At 41.8% G+C, this 22,032-nt stretch overlaps 1 protein-coding gene and 2 pseudogenes across 2 annotated transcripts in view; 1 reads left to right on the forward strand and 2 right to left on the reverse strand.

The window, feature by feature from the left end:
• mllt3 (MLLT3 super elongation complex subunit) overlaps positions 1 to 10,463 on the forward strand; it is a 42,819-nt gene extending 32,356 nt beyond the window's left edge. The window contains exons 8-14 of one of the 2 annotated variants that reach the window (XM_068587522.1): positions 2,649 to 2,718; positions 2,942 to 2,995; positions 3,702 to 3,840; positions 4,696 to 4,792; positions 4,874 to 4,942; positions 5,559 to 5,630; positions 8,089 to 10,463. In XM_068587522.1, coding sequence (XP_068443623.1) covers positions 2,649 to 2,718; positions 2,942 to 2,995; positions 3,702 to 3,840; positions 4,696 to 4,792; positions 4,874 to 4,942; positions 5,559 to 5,630; positions 8,089 to 8,220 — 633 coding nt within the window. In that variant the 3' untranslated portion in view covers positions 8,221 to 10,463. The remainder of the gene's footprint in view (positions 1 to 2,648; positions 2,719 to 2,941; positions 2,996 to 3,701; positions 3,841 to 4,695; positions 4,793 to 4,873; positions 4,943 to 5,558; positions 5,631 to 8,088) is intronic. The other variant, XM_068587523.1, reaches the window with a different exon arrangement.
• Positions 10,464 to 14,187: 3,724 nt separating this feature from the next.
• Positions 14,188 to 15,300, reverse strand: LOC137792595 (uncharacterized; annotated as a pseudogene).
• Positions 15,301 to 15,391: 91 nt separating this feature from the next.
• Positions 15,392 to 18,972, reverse strand: LOC137792596 (uncharacterized; annotated as a pseudogene).
• Positions 18,973 to 22,032: the final 3,060 nt, after the last annotated feature.

The raw sequence follows: 22,032 nt of genomic DNA on the forward strand, positions 1-22,032 counted from the left end.
GTTAATATTGCGTTAACTTTTCGATCAATTAACGGCGTTAATTATTTGCATTTATTTGTTTATTTTCGGGGCTTTTACTTTGAAGGCGATTAATCTTGGTGCACACGCTTTCATAGCCTCACCAGACGATTTGCCAACTTGAGCCTGACGTGAAAACACGTATTGTTCTGTAGTTTCTTTTTTCTTTCTTTTTTTTCTTCCTTTTTTTCATCGATGGGAAAGTTAAGAGAATTATGGTCAATTTCAAAGGGGTTCAACAAATCAAGGGCCAGATAATCAATCGGACTTTCTGGGTGTGTCCAGTTCATCTGCACACGTGTCGGCTGATGTGAGCTCTTTGTTCCCCGAGCATCCATGTTGACATTTACGAGTTGCCCACACATCTGAAGCTCTGTTTGAAGTGGACAGAGAGCAACACGTGACTGTCTCAAAGTGATAAGAGCTGACCACACAGCTGCTCCCTTTAAAGCTCATTTTACCTCTTGAGCTTTGAAACATCCACACTTTGTGTTCTCCTTTTGCTGTGGATGGAACAAGACTGTTTTTAATATGCAAGAAAATATCTGCTGTTCTTGAAAGTCCCAAAAAGTATTAAATGTTTTTTTGTTTTTTTTCAAATTTTAATATTTTTTCATTACATTAGTTAATTATGTCTAATATGGCTCATCTACAGCTATAAAGTAAAAATGGTATCGGACAATGGATTATGCTGCAGGAGGCCCATCAGACAGACCTGTAGCAAACTGTCATCACTGCTAGCCAAAAAAAAGCCATATCATAGTCAATATATGTATATAATGTAGTATGTACTTTGTCATAAAAACTTGGTAAATATTAGTAGAGCCAAACATTTACTAAAACGGAACTAGATTGTAACAAGTCCCCATTGTGTTAGGATCTCCAACAAGCCAGAGGAGCAGGAATAAAACCCTTAGGACATGTGGAATATCTGAGGGCAGTCACACGCATGATGGTCAATGTAATGAGCAGTTTCTCGCACTGTTTGTGTGTAGCTTGCTGCATGTTTTTGGCACATCATTTCGACTTCAATTCAAACAAGGAATAGAGTTAGTAATGTGCAAAAAAACAAAACAATAATTTATTCAGAAGGAGAAAAGACAGGGGAAAGGAGAAGAGGAGCTGTCCCCCGGCAGTCTTGGCATTTAGCAGCATATCTAGGGGCTGGAGCAGGGCTAACCTGACCCAGCCCTAACTATAAGCGCTGTCAAAGAGGAAAGTCTTAAGTCTACTCTTAAATGAGGTGACCGTGTCTGCCCCCCGGACTGAAAGTGGACGCTTATTCCACAGATGACTCAGTGATTTATGATGCTTGATGGGGTTCTGAGGCTCGAGCACTAAAACAGGCCTGGCTTATTTAGGCGAGGCCAGGAGCAGACTAGCAGTGTGTAGATTTGTTAGACGTCGGCCTCAGGCTCTGACACACCACGATGACTTCAAAGTATTAATGCTAACAAAGACTTGCACCGTATCTCGACTTTTTTAAAGCAGCACACACCTCAAAGACCTCGGGCCTGATATAGAGCAATACCTGGAGTTTAGGTATCGGACAATAGCGAGTACTGATCCGGTGCTGGGTGCTTGAATCCACTTTCACTTCCCAGAGCCGCTCGCTGCGATCCACTGCTGAGCAACTGCGCCCATTTTTTCACTATGTGTTGGAAAGTAAAAAAATAAATAATTTGGTTCATTGTGAAACTATATGAGACAAAAATAGACGTTAGTGCGCCACCACAGCCTCAGTAATTAATGGGAAACATGGAAATTCAGTTTGTTATGCAGTTTTTTTGTTATACTGACCCTGATGACATCACCAGGCTTTTTCATTACCATAAACCATTCTGCCATTGAATCATCAATCGCCAAGCTGGGACACATCTTTGAGAAAATAACGAAAGAAAGGAACGGGAGATACAGGAAGAAGCCCAAAAGCTGTTGTGTTGTGAAACATAAACAGGTGAATCCAGATCTGATATGAGACACATTAGAGATGTGAATGTTCACCAACAGTGTGGTAAAGCGCTAAATGATGCTAATGACAGCCACTACTGATGGATAGCTGGCTCGAGTGGGAGGGTGATGCCGTCCAGTCCATAAATATACCAGCATCAGGACATCATCTTCAACTAAATCTCCGCCTAAATTCAGTCGACTATTAACAGGCTGGTTATTTACAGACAACACTGAGTCCATTGTTGCAGTGTGGGTGGTTTGTGTAAATACCAGATGTTCGGCTTCCCTCCAACTTACTGACTCCTGGAGCTCCTTCTCACTGATGGGATCTTCTGATCTCTATCCCCCAATAAGGCACTGCCTTGATTTGCAAAGTACCATGTGCAGGTCTGGTCTACAGGCCATTACCTTCTCCACTCTCGTCCTCTTTGTTTGACAGGCAGGTTGTCTTTCAGTCGCACACTAAATAATCAGCCATGAGAACTATGACTTCTGGTGGACAGAACGTGGAACGTTTCTTAATGTATATCATCGCATGAAAGTGGTCAAAAGTCAACATTGCAAATATCTTTAAAATGATTGGATGCTGCTGTTCAAAACATGTATTGACCCGGCATCAGGCTGCTTCATCCTGGTAGTTTCATTCATCACGTTTTGTTTTGTCTTCTTCCTTCCAGTCCGAACAGCCCAGTCCAGCCAGTTCCAGCTCCAGTTCAGGCTTTGCTCCCACACACCACAAACGGCAAGGTAATTATTTGGAACACACATACTTTTCAGAGGGTCTCTTGGTTATTGTCTCTTTCAGTCAGAATTGGTCTGTATAAAGGTCCGGTGATTCCATTGCTCTAGAAATCCTTTAGGACTGGAACAAGTGTCAGAGGGTCAGGTGAGTCTAGAATGTGGGACTTCTTCTTCTTTTTTACCTAAGGGTGACCTTTGCTTGTGTGTTTGTAATTTTCTCTGGATGCAGTGGTGGACTTCATCATCAGAAAAAGGTTGGCTATTCCTGCCACCACCCACACAGGTAACGTTCCTGTGAGGCCCCCCCACCCCCCTTTTACATCTGCATGGAGAATCTCTTTTTTAGCTCGTCTCCGTGCATGAAAACACATGCATCTTTCTGCAGTCAGTAAGGGTTATGTGTGATATCGTGGATGCCATACCACACCCCAGAGCACCCATCATTGCTGATTCAGCAACATGTGCACATATGTCCTCCCGCACTCTGTGATGTCTCAGCCTTTTCATGATCATGGACACACCCACTGTGTTTTTTTTATTATTATCTAATCACACATTCACTGTCCTGCTGCCAGAAATGCTCACCAGAGCACCAAATGTTACAATACAAATGTGCCCGATTTCTTCCTGTTTGAGTATGTTTGCTTTTCATAAATTTAAAGTGTGTATGTGTGCGGCATTTTTAAAGATTTCTTAAGTAGGATCCAATGAGCTGATAGGCGCTGACAGGGTAGAGTCAGAGAGACGGACTAACACATCGGTGGTTTTGGTCTTTTTCTGGGATTTGCTGACAATAAGAAAGTTATGAAAGAAAAAGCCTTGTCCGTTTAAGTAAAGAGGAAAAGTGTCCGTCAACCTAGTGGGACCAGTTGTACAGCCACCAGACCATCCCACCATGCTTCCAACTCCAAGCATGGCCTGCTTCCCTCGTGAATGTTCTCACTCGGGTCTCGACATAATAATCAAAGACCTCTGTCACAATCCCACAGTGCTGGGCCCGCTGCAGTCGGTCATGCAGGACCTGCGCTCGGACGACAACGATGACGATTCAGAGGATGACGACGACAATGACATGGACTCTGACATGGAGCGGCCAGCACACGCGCATCATACACACCACCAACGCAGGTTAGTGAGCATACTGCTGGACCTATGTAGCACACCACGCCGTAATCACAGACAAAGGCTGGGAGTACCTGTAGGATGCCGAGGTTGTCGGTTTGTGTGAGGTGTTATGGAGAAGTTTAGTGATTGTCCTGCGTAATGTCTCAAGGGAGTGCATTTTGGAATGTCCTCACAAGCAGTGTGGTAACCATGCAGTAAAAAACAAGTTGTGCGGAGGGCTTTGATCACTGCATTGGTCGCCAGACTCTAGTACGCACTTATGCTGCCAGGTTGGCTGTACAACTGAAGCAAGTAGACTAAATAGACACGGCATAAATCAGCTGGTTTAAACCGCCATGCGTTTACACCGAGGCACAGAATCCAGAGCTCAGGATTTTTCCTTCTGCTGTTTAAAGCCACACTAATCAATATTGTTGAATTCACACTCAAATGTAGTAAAAAAGGTGTGGTGATGAGAATTCTCACTAAACTGCAGTTTCCTCAGCTCTACAGAGCTTTTACTCTCTTGTCCTTTGACACTACCTGCCTAGCAACTAAAATTAGTCCAGCAGACTAGTTGTTGAACAAAGTGGAGCATTCACATGCTTTGTGTCTGCTGGATGCTCAACTATAATAATCAACTGATTGCTAACATGTTAGCCATATCTGATTTGATAAGGTAATATGTCAGATGTTGCGTTGACTGCTAGTTCTGCTTCCACTATGTTGGTTTTCTTATCTTGAACTGAAAATACAGTCACAGCATCACGCTGCAGTGTTGGACACGTGTGCCGATTGCGGTGGTCGGACCCATAGCGACTTCACTGAACACGTGTAACACATCTTTTGTTGCCTCCCCTCTTCTGATGAACTACCTAGGGTCAGTTTGAGTGATGGCAGTGAGAGTGACAGCTGCTCACCCTCCCCCCCATCCCGCAATGAAGCCCCGCCCATGATAAAGACTACTGCTAACCAGGTAACATGTTTGTATCATTCAATCCACCACATGTGTTTAGCTTTAGTCTCCCAGAGTAACTGTGACTGTTTCCTCTGTCAGATACTGGAAGTGAAGAGTCCCACAAAGCAGAACAAGCAGGACAAGAACAGAAACATGGACTGTGACAAGGTACAACAGGCTTTTCTTTTGTTTTTCACTAGAAATCCACCCATATCCAGTAGATCAGTAGTTCATACAGCATGTCACACTATTCAGACTTTGTGTTTTGATAGCTCAACGTGTCAGAGTCTAACATGGCTCCAATACAACACCTGTAGTAACTGATACAAGTTATTATAGAATTCATATGAATTGTGCTGTATTCAAGTGGAGATCCCAAATTCTCGGGTTTGACTATTTCACTGGGTTATAACATCGTATGGGTTATTTTAAAAGCTGCAACAAGCTGACCAAGAGCATTTGAGACTGATATGAGGGACTACAAGGGGACACGCTGCTGATCACAGGATGGAAGGTGACTGGGGAAACAAAAAACAGCATTTAGAAACACACCACTTGGACACTGCAGCGGGTTAGCAGGTTAGCAAGTGCTAATTTTACAAGATGTAGCTCCTTGTGTCTAGATAACATGTCATATTTAAGAACTTAGTTTATAAAAGGACAACAAGGGTTTTGTAGTGAATAGATTTATATTACAGAATGTAATATGTGAAAAGAAAGTGGGAGGAGTCTGGTGTGAATGACACGTGTGAGAGGTAACAAAGTGTGGCTGTGTGCTTCCAAGGCATATCTGGACGAGCTAGTGGAGCTACACAAACGGCTGATGACCCTCAGAGAAGGTCATATACTGCAACAGGTGTGTATGTACCGGCAGATAACCTGCTCCACCTTTTTCTGTTTGTTCTCTCAGCAACACGTTAACGACTGTGATTAAAAAAAAAACTCCTCCTGCGCTTTGAACACGGAAGATATCCGAACTCTAATTCACCATGCGTCTTCTTTTATAATTGTTTTGATTAAGATCATTTCATATTATCTGTTTAAAGCTTCCTCAAGTGGAAGTACACACCTATGTATTTCTTCCAGTATGCCAGTAAAATTTACAGAGGAACATTACACACAGTCATGTTGTGTTTGGCCAGTAGCAAATAAGAATGAACTGATGGAAAGTAAATGACATGACCAAAAACGGGGGACCCTATTGTTCTCTCGCTCATATGACCTTGATATGAATACCAGACCCTATTGTCCTTGATCTCTAACAATTCTGCAACTCCTTGCCTTTACTTATTCTCAGCATAAATATGATCAAAAGTCAAGAGTCTGAGGAAAAATGACTACTCAATTGCTCCCCAAGTATTTTATTATATTATTCGGTGCCATCAACCCACATACTAATACTGCACAGCTTTAGAAGGATTACGACCTAAAGCATCTAAATAATGCATCTAAATATTCCAATAATAAACACAATAAAAATTGACATGTTAGGGAGCATATTCAGTTTTTAAAAAAAGAAGTGTTTTTTGGTTCAGAAATTGAAAAATTACCAACTTTGACCTCATCCTTGCTCGCACCATAACAAGCTGCATATCAGAAAAGGATCTGGATTGATTTATTAGACTCTCACAGGCCCGTACGGTCACAGGGTTGTGTCTTTGACTGAAATCCGCTGTTGTAATGGGTACTTATATTTTTACAGTTTTACTAAAACTTACGTTTTACTAAAACTTAAGTGTTAGTAAAAAACTTTATAATCATGTTAAGGAGCTTACGGAAATATTAAAACCTAACAATTTTTTTAAAATGTAAAACCACACACCTCTACTCAAAAGAGTTACGGTACTTTAACAATTAAAATAAAATAAATCGACTTTGTGGATGAGGAGTTAACACAATTTTAGTTTTGAAAAAACTATTCTCTCATTTTCGGGAAAAGGGGCACTCAAAATCTTTAGTATCCATTTCCAGTGGCAACAGGAAAACCTTAAATGTACTCAAGGTTTGGACTTTGATATCCTCACTTACATTTCCATGGAAAGGGTACACTGAACTGCCAAGCCCCCGTGTAATATCACTCCACGTCAGTGCTATTAGTCGGCTCTATTGGATTAGAAAAGGAGCTGTGATCTGTTACAAGTCCTCTGTAATCTGCTTCTTCATCTGGCAGCAATGAATTATTTGGTTAGCCTCTCCACCTGAGCGATTGCATGTTTCTGGCTGATATTCTGGAGGCCTATCGCGTGACGGTGTTGGTGGATCCTCCCAGCGGCAGCTGCCAAGTTGTGCCTCGCTCTCCTAACAAGACACCTAGCTCTGATGAGACAAAATACCAACCAAAACACAGCGGGTCTGATCATTGTCACAGCTTTAACTCCCAGTAATCAAGCTAATCTAGCTCAGTTCCATGTGTTTGGGAGCTGTTTCCAGTTTAAACGAATCCTAAACAGCAATGAAAATAATGAAATGGGCCACGCAGGAGGAGAGAGGTGACGCTTGAGCGTCTGACTTTGATCTGACCTATCGTAAAAAAAGGCTTGTAATTTTTCCCACATTTTTGAGAACTGTACCTCCACCAAGATATATGGGTTGGTGTTCCTCGTAATCCCCAGGACTCCCGTTTCCACCAGCGGGGGACCAAGTCTTAAAGTGATAACACGTGCAGAACGTATCCTTTAATGTCCATTTAGGTTATCCCACCAGACAAAAAGGAGAGTCCAGATTATTCTTTGCAAAGTTCTGAGAAAGGGTATGCAACACTGACACCCGTGAGATTCTTTTCTGTTTGTGTGAACTCGGTTAAAATGCTGCATCTGCAGGGCTCCTCTCATAAGGCTTGTCCACTGCCTGATGCTCTACTTATAGATATGTCTCGCTGTTGGCTCAGCCATAACCACAGCTTGAGAACTAGCACACCATATTTCTCATGCGTTCTGATCCGGAAGGTGGGCTAAAAAGAGACGGGCTCTAAAACGGAGCGTTTCATACAGAGGGCAGACCGTATGAGGAAAAATAAAGTGTTTTTTTTTTAACATCAAAGCATGTAAACATGTTCTCGTAGAAATAAAAATATATGTATGAGCCCGATAATGACTATGATGTGTTCCCTTTTAAGATTTCCTGTGGTAGTTTTATATTAAAGCCTCCCACTGCCTTCACATGACCTCTTTCTGTATCTGTATTCTTCTGTTTATGTAAAGATGAAAGGAAATGTTATGGTGCTAACCAACTGCAGTAAGAGAGGCTCACTGTGCACTGATTTCAGTTCAGACATTGTCTCTTTAATGAACCTCATTGTGTTCTCTGTTCTCCAGATTGTGAACCTCATTGAAGAGACCGGACACTTCCACATCACAAACACTACTTTTGACTTTGACCTTTGCTCGTTGGACAGAAGTACAGTGAGAAAGCTTCAGAGTTACCTGGACACCTCGGGACTGTCTTGAGGCTCTGAGCAGCTGGCTGCTGGATCTCTGTCTCCATGTAGACTTTTTAGATTTTTCTTGAATGAACTCCAACTTTGGATGCAATGCAAAAGCCCCACCGTGGCTGGGTCCGGTTTGCTGTGTTTTCCGGCCTGCCTGTCGGACTGGGCCCTCTGATTGAGGAGGTGGTCCCGCTGGAGGACCCAGAGCCAGGTGTTGTGGGTCATGAGCCATGCGGATCAGGAGATCACCCAGAAAGCCTTCAAACTTCACTTGACTTCTTAGAGAGAGGGAAGAAAAGAAAGTGGTTGCTCTTAATGAATGTGCTTATTGTCACCATGTATGTTCGTTGAGTTGTTGTTCATGACAAATGCATGGTTGCCTTACAACATTGTAAGTCTTATTTATTGAAGTGTGTGTGTGTGTGTGTGTGTGTGTGTGTGTGTGTGTGTGTGTGTGTGTGTGTGTGTGTGTGTGTGTGTGTGTGTGTGTGTGTGAGAAATGGCTAAAAGAGAGAAACCGCAGAATGAGACTTTGTTGAAGCACTTCCCCACAGCATGCCTTTGGATCTGTGTGACAGTCGAGCATTGCTGAGGACGCTGGATAGGAATTTAAATGGAATGCCTCCTCTGAATCATTCAAATGGGAACAGCAGCAGGTGCGAAGAGGCCGCTGGTAACTTCATATTCCAGTCCGTTAAGCAGCAGCCTCCCAGAAAGCCCTCCTCGCTCGTGAGTTGAGGATGTCCAAAAAATGAAAACATTTGTGGTTCTGGGTTCTGACTGGTTGAACTCTTATCTTACTTACTAATAAATTGTCTGAAAACATCCCAGATGCAAGCAAACTGCACAACAAGTCCGTGTTTGTGGTCTTACTGCGCAAGACTCATACTCATAAGAAGTGGAAGTAGTCATGGCGACGTCATCCATTGGGTTGTGGACTGCCGTTTTGATGTCTCAAGTTCACTTCGCTGTTGCCATTTTGGATTACGGCCATCACAATCTTGTATTTTTTTTGCAACTCATGAACAGAAGTTACTATATTTAGAATGCGGTGGAGTATACTGCTCTGATAGTGACCTGTCAATCGCAGGAAGCCCGCCCTGAAGCATACCCTGCTCTATGGTCTATATTACTCTAAAAATAGACGATAATTTACTAAATGGACATTATGCTGTTTTGGAGAAGACTTGAAACTAGAGCTTGATACAAAAAACATGTTTACAATATTTACTGAGGGAATTAATCAAGAGAGATGTAGAGTCATTTTTTCTTGGACTTTTATACAACCAGTGGAGTCGCCCCCTAATGGCTTATGTAGATTTGACTCTTACTAAAACCAGAGCCAACGTTGTGTCGCTCTCAGCTGTCCACGCCTCCTCACGGCTGGCCGTGCTGATCACAGCCGCCGGGGTCGGAGGAGGGTGTTTCAGACTAATCATTGGACCAGCGCGTCGCTTGAAGCATGCTGAGGTCTTCAGTCTGCAGGAGGTACTACAAACCTGCTCTGGATTTAGTGCTTAAACGATGATTCTTCGGTGAGTGCTTAAAGCTCTTGTGTGTGGAATTCTGTTGTGGCTCCCCGTCAGTGTTCAGATGGAAAACAACACTGTGGTTGTGACAAAGACGGATCTGACCAACTGCAAACAAAAAGATTTAAAGTAAGCTCACTGGACTAATGCATACAGCCGCACATTATTTCATACATTTGGTAATAATACAAAATAAATGTTTTTCCACATTGTGACTTTGTGCCAGAATCGTGACTAGATCCAGTTGGTTTTGGACACAAATGTTTATCTACAAAATACTATTGAAGGGAAGTCATCCTCAATATTCCACCAGGGGAGATTTATTTAGAGAACAGACGTGACCCCCCTGTGAGGGGACGGCTCCTGTGTTCTGCATTTCTAAAACGTGTCAAATATTTCTGGTACATTTTAACAAACAGGCAGCCAGTGCGCTGACAGGTACTATTACGGGTGTAAAAGAAAATTCCCACAAGTTTTTTATTTATTTTGTGGGTGTTTGCGCTGTTAAATCAAAGCTCAGCCTCCACTTTTCCAAGGGGAATGCCTTCGTTTGATTGGTACTAGAAGTCTCTTGAGGTGATCCTGAAGTTCAGGACGGTAAACAGTGGAGGTTCTTTCCAAAGGTTCTTCTCACCTTGCATTCTGTCATATGGTTTCTTGTATATTTGAGGACATATTATAAACATTCTGATGTACAGATGAGCTATAAAGCAACATGTGGGTGAGCTTTAATCATGCTTTTCTTCAATAAATAATTTTTTGTCAGAGGCTGGGTATATGTGATCAAGGGGCACAAACCATGAAGACCTCTCGCGGTCACACATTACAGCAGTGTTAGTCACACACACCTGGCAGAGATCTGCACTTTACTGAGTGCACCTAAACTGTAACACAGCACTGTCTAAGATATAGAGAGACTTCAAAATAAAAATACTAATGTTATTTCTAAGCAGAAACTCAGAGCTACAGTTTGGTAAATATCACCTCTTTCTTTATTGCAGGTTGTGCAGCTCCTTAAAACCTAAATATACAATGACAAGCGATCTGATTAAACCTAGCAGGATTACAGGGGGAAAGGGTCAGAAACTGGTCATTATTGCACTGTGGGATCGAAATGCTGATCTCCCGTCTCTAGTGGATTACAAAAACCTGTGCCGTGCATGTTCTTTTTATGTCGTCTGAGTGGGTGGTCTGATGGAAGTCATCCAGTTTCCCCATTTCCTGTGGGCGAGGATGCTTTCTTCAGTCTCCATGTCACAGATCTTACCAGGCCTGTTCCTGGTGCCTGAAGGATGCACGTTTAAAACTGTCTCTGTGGAGGAGTCGGAGGTGCTCAAGCACTGTTTGTCTATATTAAGCCGTTGAAATCGTTGCTGTTGCAGGATTTTATGCAGTCTTTCTAGAAATATAAAAATCTAAAAGGTCGTTCTTTTCCCATGAAATTTCCTTTTGGTTTGAATTGACCCCATGACCTTTCCATCATCATTACCCTCAGGACAAGCCGTAACCCTCCTCTGCTCCAGGAATCTGTGTTTTGAGTTTCTTTGTCATCTCAAAAAGATAAATCTTACTAATAGCTACAGGAAAAGAAAAAAATAGTTGAGAAATTATTTCTTGAGAATCCAATGGGACTCAAACAGCAAACGGTACTAAATAGAACAAAATAAGACCTCAGTAAATAATAAAAACCTGCTAAAAACTACACCTGCGCTTTCATGTTTTTGTTTTTTCAGTGGAGGAACTTTGAACATATGCAAAACCAGAACACTAAACATTCTGACATCACATACTATTTCACAAACTGTTAAAACAAACTTGAAACAAATCAAGTTATTTTGGGGAGTCAATAAAGTATCACAAAACATGATAAAGCGATTTACACCCTTCACACCAATATTGTTTATGGTGACCTAAGTTCCAATATTCTATTTTAAAAAAAAATACTACACTACAAGCACAGGGGACAACAGTAGGCTTTTCGGCAAATAGCCAATCAGATTGCAGCAGAGTAACAGCCAATCAGCTCCACTGTTTATGTGCAGTTTTTTTAATCAATGGACTATGTCATCTTGGACTGGAGGTAGGACGCAGGAGGCAACAGGCAGGAGACAGGACCCAGGAGGCTCCAGACACAACCATGATCCATGGAAACCTGTGAGTCAAAAAAGCACAAATACAACATTTTTAAAAACAGGAAGATAATATAAATAATTAAACATAGGACATTGTACAGACACAGGGAGTCCGGGCTTGGTAACCTCACTAAGACTGCACACAAGTCACCTGGCTGTTGTTTGTCAAGAAATAGTTCCCAGACTTTTGAACTGCACATTTTCTCTCAACATTCTTCCCAAATTCCTAAGTGAATGTTTATATATGTGAACTCATGGAGTACCAGGATTTGTATCCTTCTACATCACTGCAACATATCGCACCTTGATTTATAATGTACAATTCATTCCAATCTACAATATTAAAGTAAGACAAGGTTATTGTTAAAATAAGCAATTCATAAACTATAAAACCCACCCCTGCTCCCTATAATACTCTCGGGGGTTTTGCTGCTGCAGGCTAACTTCAGATACACATTAGACATCACCGTGTCAGCTGACTGACATTACTGAGTTATTGTGCTGACTTTATGACTCCTCTCAGCGGGTGCTGCTTTAGCGGACGTCACCGGCCCATTAATTCCTGATAATGGACATCTCGACGGGCAGTATCCCTTATCTGTGGTATCGGACAGTAAAATTATATCTGCACCTTTAAATGGAGCCATCCTATATTAATTTGTTCAGATGGCATCCTCTCCTCTGGACAGCAGACATTATGCTTCAGTACAAGCACGACAAATATCACTTGTGAATGATTTCACTGGCATTCCAAATGGAGACAACAGGATAAAGCGTCTGCTCAGACTCCTGGATTCATTTACACTATTTTCTTCTGAGAGAGTGGAGCTGAGAGGGGGGTCTCTACAGGATGTCCAGTCACGACATCCTGTTTGAGCTTCCAAATGCCACGTCCTCCAATAAAAAGGGGGAGACCTTCGAAATAATCTCCTACAGAAGAGACACAGAGACATTGATTGTCACCCTGGCACGAGGCCAAGGCTGAGGCGAACCACGCCCCCCCGTCGCCCCTCCCCCGCCCCCCTTCTCCCGTCTAGCCGCTGGACGGTAGTCAAAAAGCACCTCAAGGAAGTCATTAAAGTTCAAGGTTAATGAAAACTCTCTCCTTCCTCATCTTCCTGCTGCTCGGAGAACTTCTAACTCCAGAGTTACATGATGGAGATTCAAAACAGTTTATTTTATATAGCCGAAAATCACAAATACAAATTTTGCCCCGAAGGGCTTTTCAATCTGTACACATAATAACTGTCCCGGGACCTCACATCGGATCAGGAAAAACTCCCTCAAATAAAGATTAAAAACCCTTTTACAGAACAACAAAGGAGGAGAGACTAAGTAATGTGCATTGAAGAGACAATAATTTATCCAGAAGGCGAGAAAGCCTGTGCAGTAATGTAACATGTGTGTGCATGTGTGCACTGTGGTGCTGTTGTGCGCATGTGCTGAATGAACGGTCAGTGGGTTCCCAGACCAAAGAGATGATGGTTGTCTGTCCTTTTTCTCCCGTGAAAGCTAGCTACTAGGAGCTAGTAGCTAACCACTTTGGTGACTGTAATAACAGAGATAGCTACAACGCTAACACTACAAGTCTACTCTTAAATGAGGTGACCGTGCCTGCCCCCCGGACTGAAAGTGGAAGCTTGTTCCACAGAAGAGGAGCTTGAGAACTGGGCTCTAACCCCCAAACTACTTTTTAAGACTTTGGGAACCACAAGTAAGCCAACGGTCAATGAAGCGCAACTCTCCAATAGGGTAATATGACACTATAAGATCCTTGAGATATGATGGTGCATCACCAGTTAAGGCTTTGTAGGTAATGAGAAGAATTTAAAATATGAATCAAATGGAGAGACCCAAGGGCCTTATTGGAGCAGCCTGATTAGGAGTTACAGTAATCCAGTCTTCAACAAATGTTCCGTAGGTGCAACAAGGCAGTCCTTGAGATTTATTTTACATGTGATCCAAAAGAAAGGGCCCTATTTTTCATAGGGCCCTTTCACTAAGCTGGTTAATTTTGAGGATAACATGACGCATGTCAGGCTTTTTGTTTTTTTCAAAGCAAGTTTAGAAAAATCACCATAGCAACACATCAAAATCCCTGAACCTGGTCTCAAGCAGGTTTAGTGAAAATTCACTGGATAAGTTGGTTAAAATGATTAAGGTAGACTCATTATAAGAAGAATACAGAGAATCACACACAATTTATTTTCAACGAGACCGTTTGAGGGCGATTCCCCCTTTGAAGAACCGACATAGCCTGACGTCAATCATCTCGGTAATTTAAGCATGTACAAAAAATAAGGCCCAGGTCCTGGTCAAAAATAATTAGCGATTCCTTACGGTGGTGGTAAATACCAAAGCAAGGTCATCCAGAGAAACCATATCAGTAAATGATTGTTTTTTGAGGTGTTCTGGGCCGAGTAAAATAGCTTCAGCCTTGGCAGAGTTCAGCAGCAGGAAGTTGCAGGTCATCCTGGTTTTTATGTCTTTAAGACACGCTTGAAGTTTAGCGACCTGGTGGATTTCATCTGGCTTGATCGACAAATATATTTGAGTATCATCGGCATAGCAGTGAAAGTTTATAGAGTGTTTTCTGATAATATTGCCTAAAGGAAGCATATATAAAGTGAATAAAATTGGTCCAAGCACAGAACCTTGTTGAACTCCGTGACGAATGGCGGTGGTCATCGAGGCTTCATATACAAACTGATACAAACTGAGATCAATCTCATGAATAGGACTTAAACAAGCTTAGTGCGGTAACTTTAATACCAATCGATGGTCTAGTCTCTGTAATGAGATGTCATGGTCAGTGGTGTCGAATGCAACACAAAGGTCTAACAGGACAAGTACAGAGATAAGTCCCCTACCTGATGTAACTAGAAGGTCATTAGTAATTGTCACTAGTACCGTCTCTGTGACATTGTGGCAATAGGAGGAAGCTATCTAGTTTAAAGTTGGATATCAACCAATCGTCAGAGCACGATAATGGCACTCTATGATTTGCACCTAAAGCTTAAGTTTTGCCCACAGTATTTAGGACCCAGAGGACACTCAGGTTCATTATACGGAATTAGGTAGAGATGTGGTTCCAGTACAAAACAGTGTTTATTTCAAACACATAGGTTCACAGACAATATCAGATACAAACTGCTAATAGAAGAGCCTTTATAGTGAGTGGGCTTATTAAGAAGATGTTTAATTACAACCACTTTAAAAGACTGTAGTACATAACCTATTAGTAAAGACCCATTAATAATATCTAGTAGAGAGATGCTACTTAAAGGTAAAACTTCTTTAAGCAGCCTCGTCGGAACAGGATCCAGGAGACTGGTAGAAGATTTAGAAGTAGAACCCATTGAAGACAATTGATCGAGGTTAATGGGAAAAAAATCCATCCAAAGACACATCAGGGCTCACAGCTGCCTCCACGGCCATTCCGCCAGCCAGGACACATGCTAAAAAGAAAACTAGGGATATTCTTGTTTTTCTCTATTTAAGATGAGTAATAGGCTTGTCTGATTACTCATCAAACTATCCTCCAGACCGTTGGAAAGCCATATACCCTCAACTTTCTACGATTCAATATGAGGGTCTGAGGGTTATACCATGGAGCGAACCTCCTTTGCTTAATGATCCTCTTTTTTAGAGGGGCTATCGAGTCCTGTGCCACTCTCAGTGAGCCAATGGCACCATCGACAAACTGATCTGGGACGGACTAAAATTAGCACAGGAGTCCTCTGTTATATTGAGACATGGTAATGAATCAAATACAGAAGGAAGCCAGTTAAACATCTAGTATAAAAACTTTTGCCTAATGGCGTACAATCTGGTAGAATAAACTCAAAAGTTATGAGGATCTGATAAATATATAAATAATCTGATTTGATGATCTGATAAATCTGATAATCTGATGATCTGATAAATATATTGTGTGAAAACACTATTAAATGCTCCACATCGATGTCATATGTAAGAACAAGGTTGAGGATGTGGTTAAAGCAGTAACTCGGTTCTTGTACTGTCTGACAGAAGCCAATTGAATTCAATAATGACAGATGCAGCAGTAAGGCCATCATTGCGGACATCCACATGAATATTAAAATCACCTGCAACCTTATTAATCTTAAGGACCAAACTTGACAAAAACTCAGAAAATTCAGATATAAATTCTGAATACGGACCAGGTACTACAACAAACAGAATTGGCTGCACTTCCAGGTAGGATGTGAAAGACTAAGAAAAAAGCTTTCAAATAAATTGTAATTCAATCTAGGTTTAAGACCCGTTAATAAGCCCGAGTCAAAGATGGCAACCTACTCGATATCCTCAGCCGATGCCTCGAGGAATGTGCATATTAATATGACATATTCTTCATGTCTCAGCCAGGTTTCAGTAAGACAGAACAAATCAATATGCTTGTCTGATATTAATTCATTTACTAATACAGCTTTAGAAGACAAATATCTAATATTTGGGAGTCAACACTTAGCTCTCCTTTCGTGATATTAACGTTTATGAGGTTATTTTCTATAACTCCTCTTTTGGTTACTTTTGATTTAATTAAAGTGGCCGTTGGACAGACATAGTCTCTACAGTTAAAGAGTTAAAGGTGGGCAACTGCTCTAAAGACAATGCAGAGAATGGTGTAAAACTACAACTCTGCTTCTGCTCCCTGGTCTAAAGTATAACCTTGATGAGAAGCCCTCATACAATAACTCGTGCTGTTAAATTGCTTTATTCTATTGCTGCCCAGTGATTGGTAATATTTTGGATGCTGTGAAGTTGCTCATCCAAATTCAAGTCTGTGGTGGATTCATGGCTGAGCAACCACATGTAGAAAAACAGACATGCTGCCATGTTCTTTTACTAGTGGGTTTCCCAACAACAGTTTTTGATGATTTTCACGATATCATAGCAAATGGTAGCTACAACTTTTGTTTCACAGAACCCTTGGCCCCCATTAACCTCTTTGGTGATAGAATGCCTTGTCTGTACATTAGGTCATCGTCAGATTGCCAGTCAGGAAGAGCGAAAACATCTTTTCAATCGAGAAAATAACCTTCAGTAACGTTTATTGCTCTTCTTTCAATGAAAAGGGCCCTCAGTTGTGATAGAAGTGATGCTGCAGCAGCTATGCTAACCTCTATAGGAGCCTAGAGGTCTGCTGTAGTTCAGATCCTGATCTGTTCAAATCCCATGTTTTTAATGTTTGTGCACATGACTTAAGCCTTCTTAAGTTTCTTTAATAAATACAGCCGTTTATGAGCTTTCTTCAGATGTTTGAGGACAGCTCTTTGCTTTTACTGACGTTGAGCAGTAAGTTCTCCAAACTTAATTTCCTATCTATATATGTATCGCAAACTAGAGAGCTTGGCATTGAAGGAAAACGGTTTACTGCAATGTGGATTCAAATTCCGTGTAGCTCTGGTTCTATCAGCTCTTTCAGTTCTGATTGAATAGGTGACCTTGGGAATGTTGGGACAGTGTAACGACAACACCTTCCATCACGCACAGACTCCTTTTTTGAAGCCTAACCTGAATATGAAAGGAACAATATGATTAATGTACAAACGGGTGAGGCCGGTGGGTGGGTTTGATGGGACGCTTTGTCCTGAGCTAAAAAGAAAACATTTAAATTAAAGAAATTGCAGTCTGGATTTGAACGCCTTATAGTTTATAGACTTTATTATCTACCCAGGTAGACATTACTCCACTATATATTTACACACACTTTGCTGTAATGGTAATATTTTGAATCCCATTCTTAGAACCTTTTATAATAAATAGTCTGATGATGTATTTCTAATTCATTCCTGAAGATAAAGATCTGTTTCCATTTTTCTATTCATTCCGATTCATCAGAAAACCTTCTAGAACGATGTTATAAAGGCACAAAATCTGGAGGGCGTCCTGCTCATGTAACTCCATGCTTTTCAAGCTCCTTTGAAGTGTTTATTCATATTTGCCTGTTGCTGTCTCTTCTGTTAGAGAAGCCAATGACAAAATGAAGGCCATCAAAGCATACGTGGCCCCTGTTTGCAAAGGGATTTCAGCCCCCTGACCAGTTGGCCATTGTCATCAAATTTGCACAGAGCTGCAATAATTCAAAGGCACTTATCATATGCTTTTGGGTTGCTTGTGTGTCCCCGTTTCCCCCTGTGGCCAATCGTATTGACCTTCCTGTCAGTTCTCCTGTGGAATTCTGGGTGGCTGGTGGTTCTGCCCTCCACCCGGCACCCCCGCTCACAGAATGCATACAAATTAGCCTTTCAAATATCAGATCAAGTTATGTAAAGAACAAAAGCAAAGCAGACTTCAAAGAGGAGGGACGGGGAAGGATGCGGCGCGCAGAGGCTTCAGCCGGCTCACTCAACCGGCCCGCTCCTCAGACACTGTGGTGGATTTGATTATTGTTTTTAACTCTACTCCTCCCCCTCCCCCTGGCTCCCGGGACCCCCTGCACTACCAAAATGGGTCCAGCCTTTTGGAGCGAATCCCAATCCCAAACCTGGTCTTTGATTTCAGGGGGCTTGGCACTGCTCCTTCTCCCACTGCTTTGTTCCTCTTGATGGATCTAGGCGGGCCAGCGAACCGTGACACCTGCCAGCCCACCCCGTCTGTGTGAGCACACACACACACACACACACACACACACACACACACACACACCAACTGACAATGCCAAGCCACCGCAGAACCCAAGAGGAAAGGAGGGGAAAATGGAGGAAGAAAGAAAAAATTCGACAAATGTGCTGAAAGCGTCTATAAATCAAAGTCTCATCCCTGACAGAGATTACAGGCGCGGTGAGTGTCATTACTGTTTTCATTGTGTCTGTTCTGATAAGTTAGCCATGTGTGATGGGTGAGGAGGAGAGTCTGGACCGCTCCCTATTCAGATGCTCTGAACCACCTGCCACCAGACGGACCTGTGTGTGAACTTGAACAAGAAGGAAAGAAAAAAAAAAAACACTTGAATTCCCAGCCCTCCCGGCGGCCGCCTCATTTTCTCTCTAACTGTGTTATCAAACCCGGCTTTGTAGCAGCTTTGTAGCAGGCTTGGTGCTGAGTGGACAAGCTTTCACAGTCGCTCGGCACAGAATATTCCATGCTGGGAACTTTTTTTGTGCTGAGGCTGAAAACAAAGCAGCTTATGAGAGGCTACAGGAAATCACTGTGATATCTGTCAAAGACCAGTATGCACTTTATAGAATGCACTCACACTGATTTATATTTCACTTCCACACTCAGAAAACACTCTAAAATTCATTCATTATTGGGATATTTTTTCCAATTTATTACAACTTTGGTTGTAGATCTGTTATTCCTATAATTTGAGAGAATATTGCCCTCATCAAAGCAACTGACCCTTGGCTAAGCCCCCTGCTACTCACATGATGAAAGGATATATCCAGGTTATTAAACAGACTCAGCAGTAAAAACAAGTTAAAAAGATAAAGACAGAAGCTAAAGCTACAGATCACAGTTCAAAAGTGAACCATCACATTACCTGCTGATCAAGACCAAAGACAATGAAATGAACATTGTTTCTGTGAAGCTGGTAAATCTTTATTGACTTTTACAATCATTAAAAAGCAACAGCAGCATGTATACATTCAGTTCACCTTCAGTAACTAGGAAAGCAAAGAGGTGCTAATGCTAGTTAATGACGTGCTAACTTCCTCTGCTGATCTTAGCGCCACACGGTTTTTAATGTAGAAGCGTAACAGTTTAGAAACGTTTATGTCCCTCCAAACTCTCCTTGTAACGAGCATCACTATTTCACAACATTTAACCAAGACAAGCTCCACAAAACCAGCCTGAAAAGGAAAAGAAATCTGAAGCAGTTGAGGGAGCAGAACCGGACGGCTGTTGGACCGTGGCCGGAGCTAGCTTATGCTAAGCTAGGTTTTGTGGTCAGTCAGCGTTCGAGGGGCAGAACTTAGAGAAAGGTCCATCTGTTAATACGGCAACATCTCTAAAACAAAGCAGCAGTTAGACAATTAGACAAGATGGAATGATGGCTGGACTTTTGTTCCAGATTATCAAAAGCACTTCATTGAAGTAGAAGGGAAGAAGACAGGGAGACCTGATGTGCCACGAGTAATGCCTCAGTACGTCCAGTAGGGGAGACTTCAAATACAAAGTTGGTCTGTGGATCTTCACCACAGTCAAGCTGTGCTCAGTGGTGGAGCGTGTCGACCTGACCCGGAGTGTAAGATTGCAAATGCTCAACAGAGACCTGGAGGTAATATTCATATCTTTAAAAGGATAATCAATTTGATAAACATTCTGGTACATATGCTCATTCCCTTTGTTGTATCATGTCAACACTTACCCTCACCTCCTGTCTTCTGTTCATCTTTGAATAAATGTAAAATGCCTAAATGAATAGTTCTTTTAAAGTACCGAGCTGCTGACAGGAAGTGGTTAACCTTTTCCAAAGAGTTTTTACGGTCCTGTGTAACAAACCATCTCTGCTTCACCTGTTGCTAAGCTATTGCTTTAGACTTTTAAAAAAGGACTAAAGAAATATCCCATATTGTTTAATCCAATGCATGATGGGAACATGCATGCAACTGTGAGCAAGAAGAAGTTCCCATCATTAAGAACGACCAAGCAGTTTTGATGCTACATGTAGGATCAGTTTACTAATTATTACTCTCATTATTTCCACATAAATGAGGCACAATGAGTGCACCCAGGTAATGTTTGGACTCATTTGTCCAGTTAAGGACCTCGGCCTTTCCTGCCTGTTTGATTAGTTTGGACAAGTCAGCCAGCCCAGTTCCAATGCTGCCAAGTCGGTGTCACGCTGAAGAGTTTTCTTCATTATTTTTATATGTCACATTTGATTTTGAAAACATAAAGGGTGAAAAGAAAACCGTTTGACTTTGTAAACTCCTTAAGTTCCTGGAGGGATTTTAACTCATGAAGACCTTAAGAAAGACAGATGGATGGATGGCTGTATACTTTATTCTTTAAAAAGGATTTTACAAGGGGCTTACGATTTTTCTTCTATTTGTCTTAAAACATATTTACAAGATGTACGATGCTTCAGAGGGAGCACAACTTTAGCTGCTTGCGATTTAGGTGAAAACTAACCTATAAAAACATGAGAACACCTCTGATCTATGTGTGATATGTGACCAAGGAATTCTTGCGTATTATGTGACATGTTGCATTGTGGGTACTGAAGGTGTCAGGATTGTTTAAATGACCAACTCAGTTTTCTTTTGGGTATGTTGACGTTGTCCTCACCACGTGCCCTGCTCAAATCTCAAAGCACAGTTAAATAAAGAAAGCTCCAATAACAGGAAAGAAATCACATCATACAGATAACATATTAAAACATTTAATACGTTTCGTTAAAGTGCTGTGTTAATTAAAGCAGCGTGACTGACGGACGACTCTGTGTCTATTCAAAGTACTGTTTCCAATGGGCCAGAAATCCACACTCAAAGTCCTCTAGGTCAATAAGCTGGATATGGTTATGTCCCACAAATCTCCACAGACACACCACAGATGTTGGATGATGGAATATTGTAGGCTGTTTGTTGAATACCCACAATTTCTCTTTCAGCTTCTGAGGGTCATAACATGACTGACAGGCTTTGACTGATAAGGGCCCCATGTATGACAAAAACTGAGGTCACGGTGGGGACTTCATCTGGTAGCTTTGTAGTGGTGTTACAGTGTCATCTAGTGGTGCTTTGACAGTATGGTTAATGAGGAAATCTAAAGCCTGTCTTGACCCATGCAGGGTTTTTATGATGACATTTTTTTTATTAAAGTTCTCGAAACAATTCTATACCTCCAAAAAGCATAGAAACACACCAGCAGGCTGACATATTTCCCTTTAATGTATGATGTACTCTGATCTAGTGTTGTTATTGTCATCCGAAGTCTCACCCAGAGGGGCCCACGTGTTCAAGTCTAGTTGCCAAATCTTAAAGGGACAGCACACCCCAAAATCTACCAGTAAGAGAGAAAATGTGTATTTTTGGGGGTGTACTGTCTCATTAATATATCCTTTGAGATATTCATGACTGGTGTAAGTCTCAGTTCTCAGTACCAGTCATCCATGCAGAATGACCTGAGAGATACTGACTTTGAGAGTTGTCTTTATTCTCTCTCCCAAAAGGACCCATGGTGACACAGGTGTCACAT

This window comes from Clinocottus analis, unplaced genomic scaffold, assembly GCF_023055335.1.
Source record: "Clinocottus analis isolate CAN_PGR_092001 unplaced genomic scaffold, fCliAna1.0.p SCAF_21, whole genome shotgun sequence".
In the NCBI taxonomy this organism is placed as follows: Eukaryota; Metazoa; Chordata; class Actinopteri; order Perciformes; family Cottidae; genus Clinocottus; species Clinocottus analis.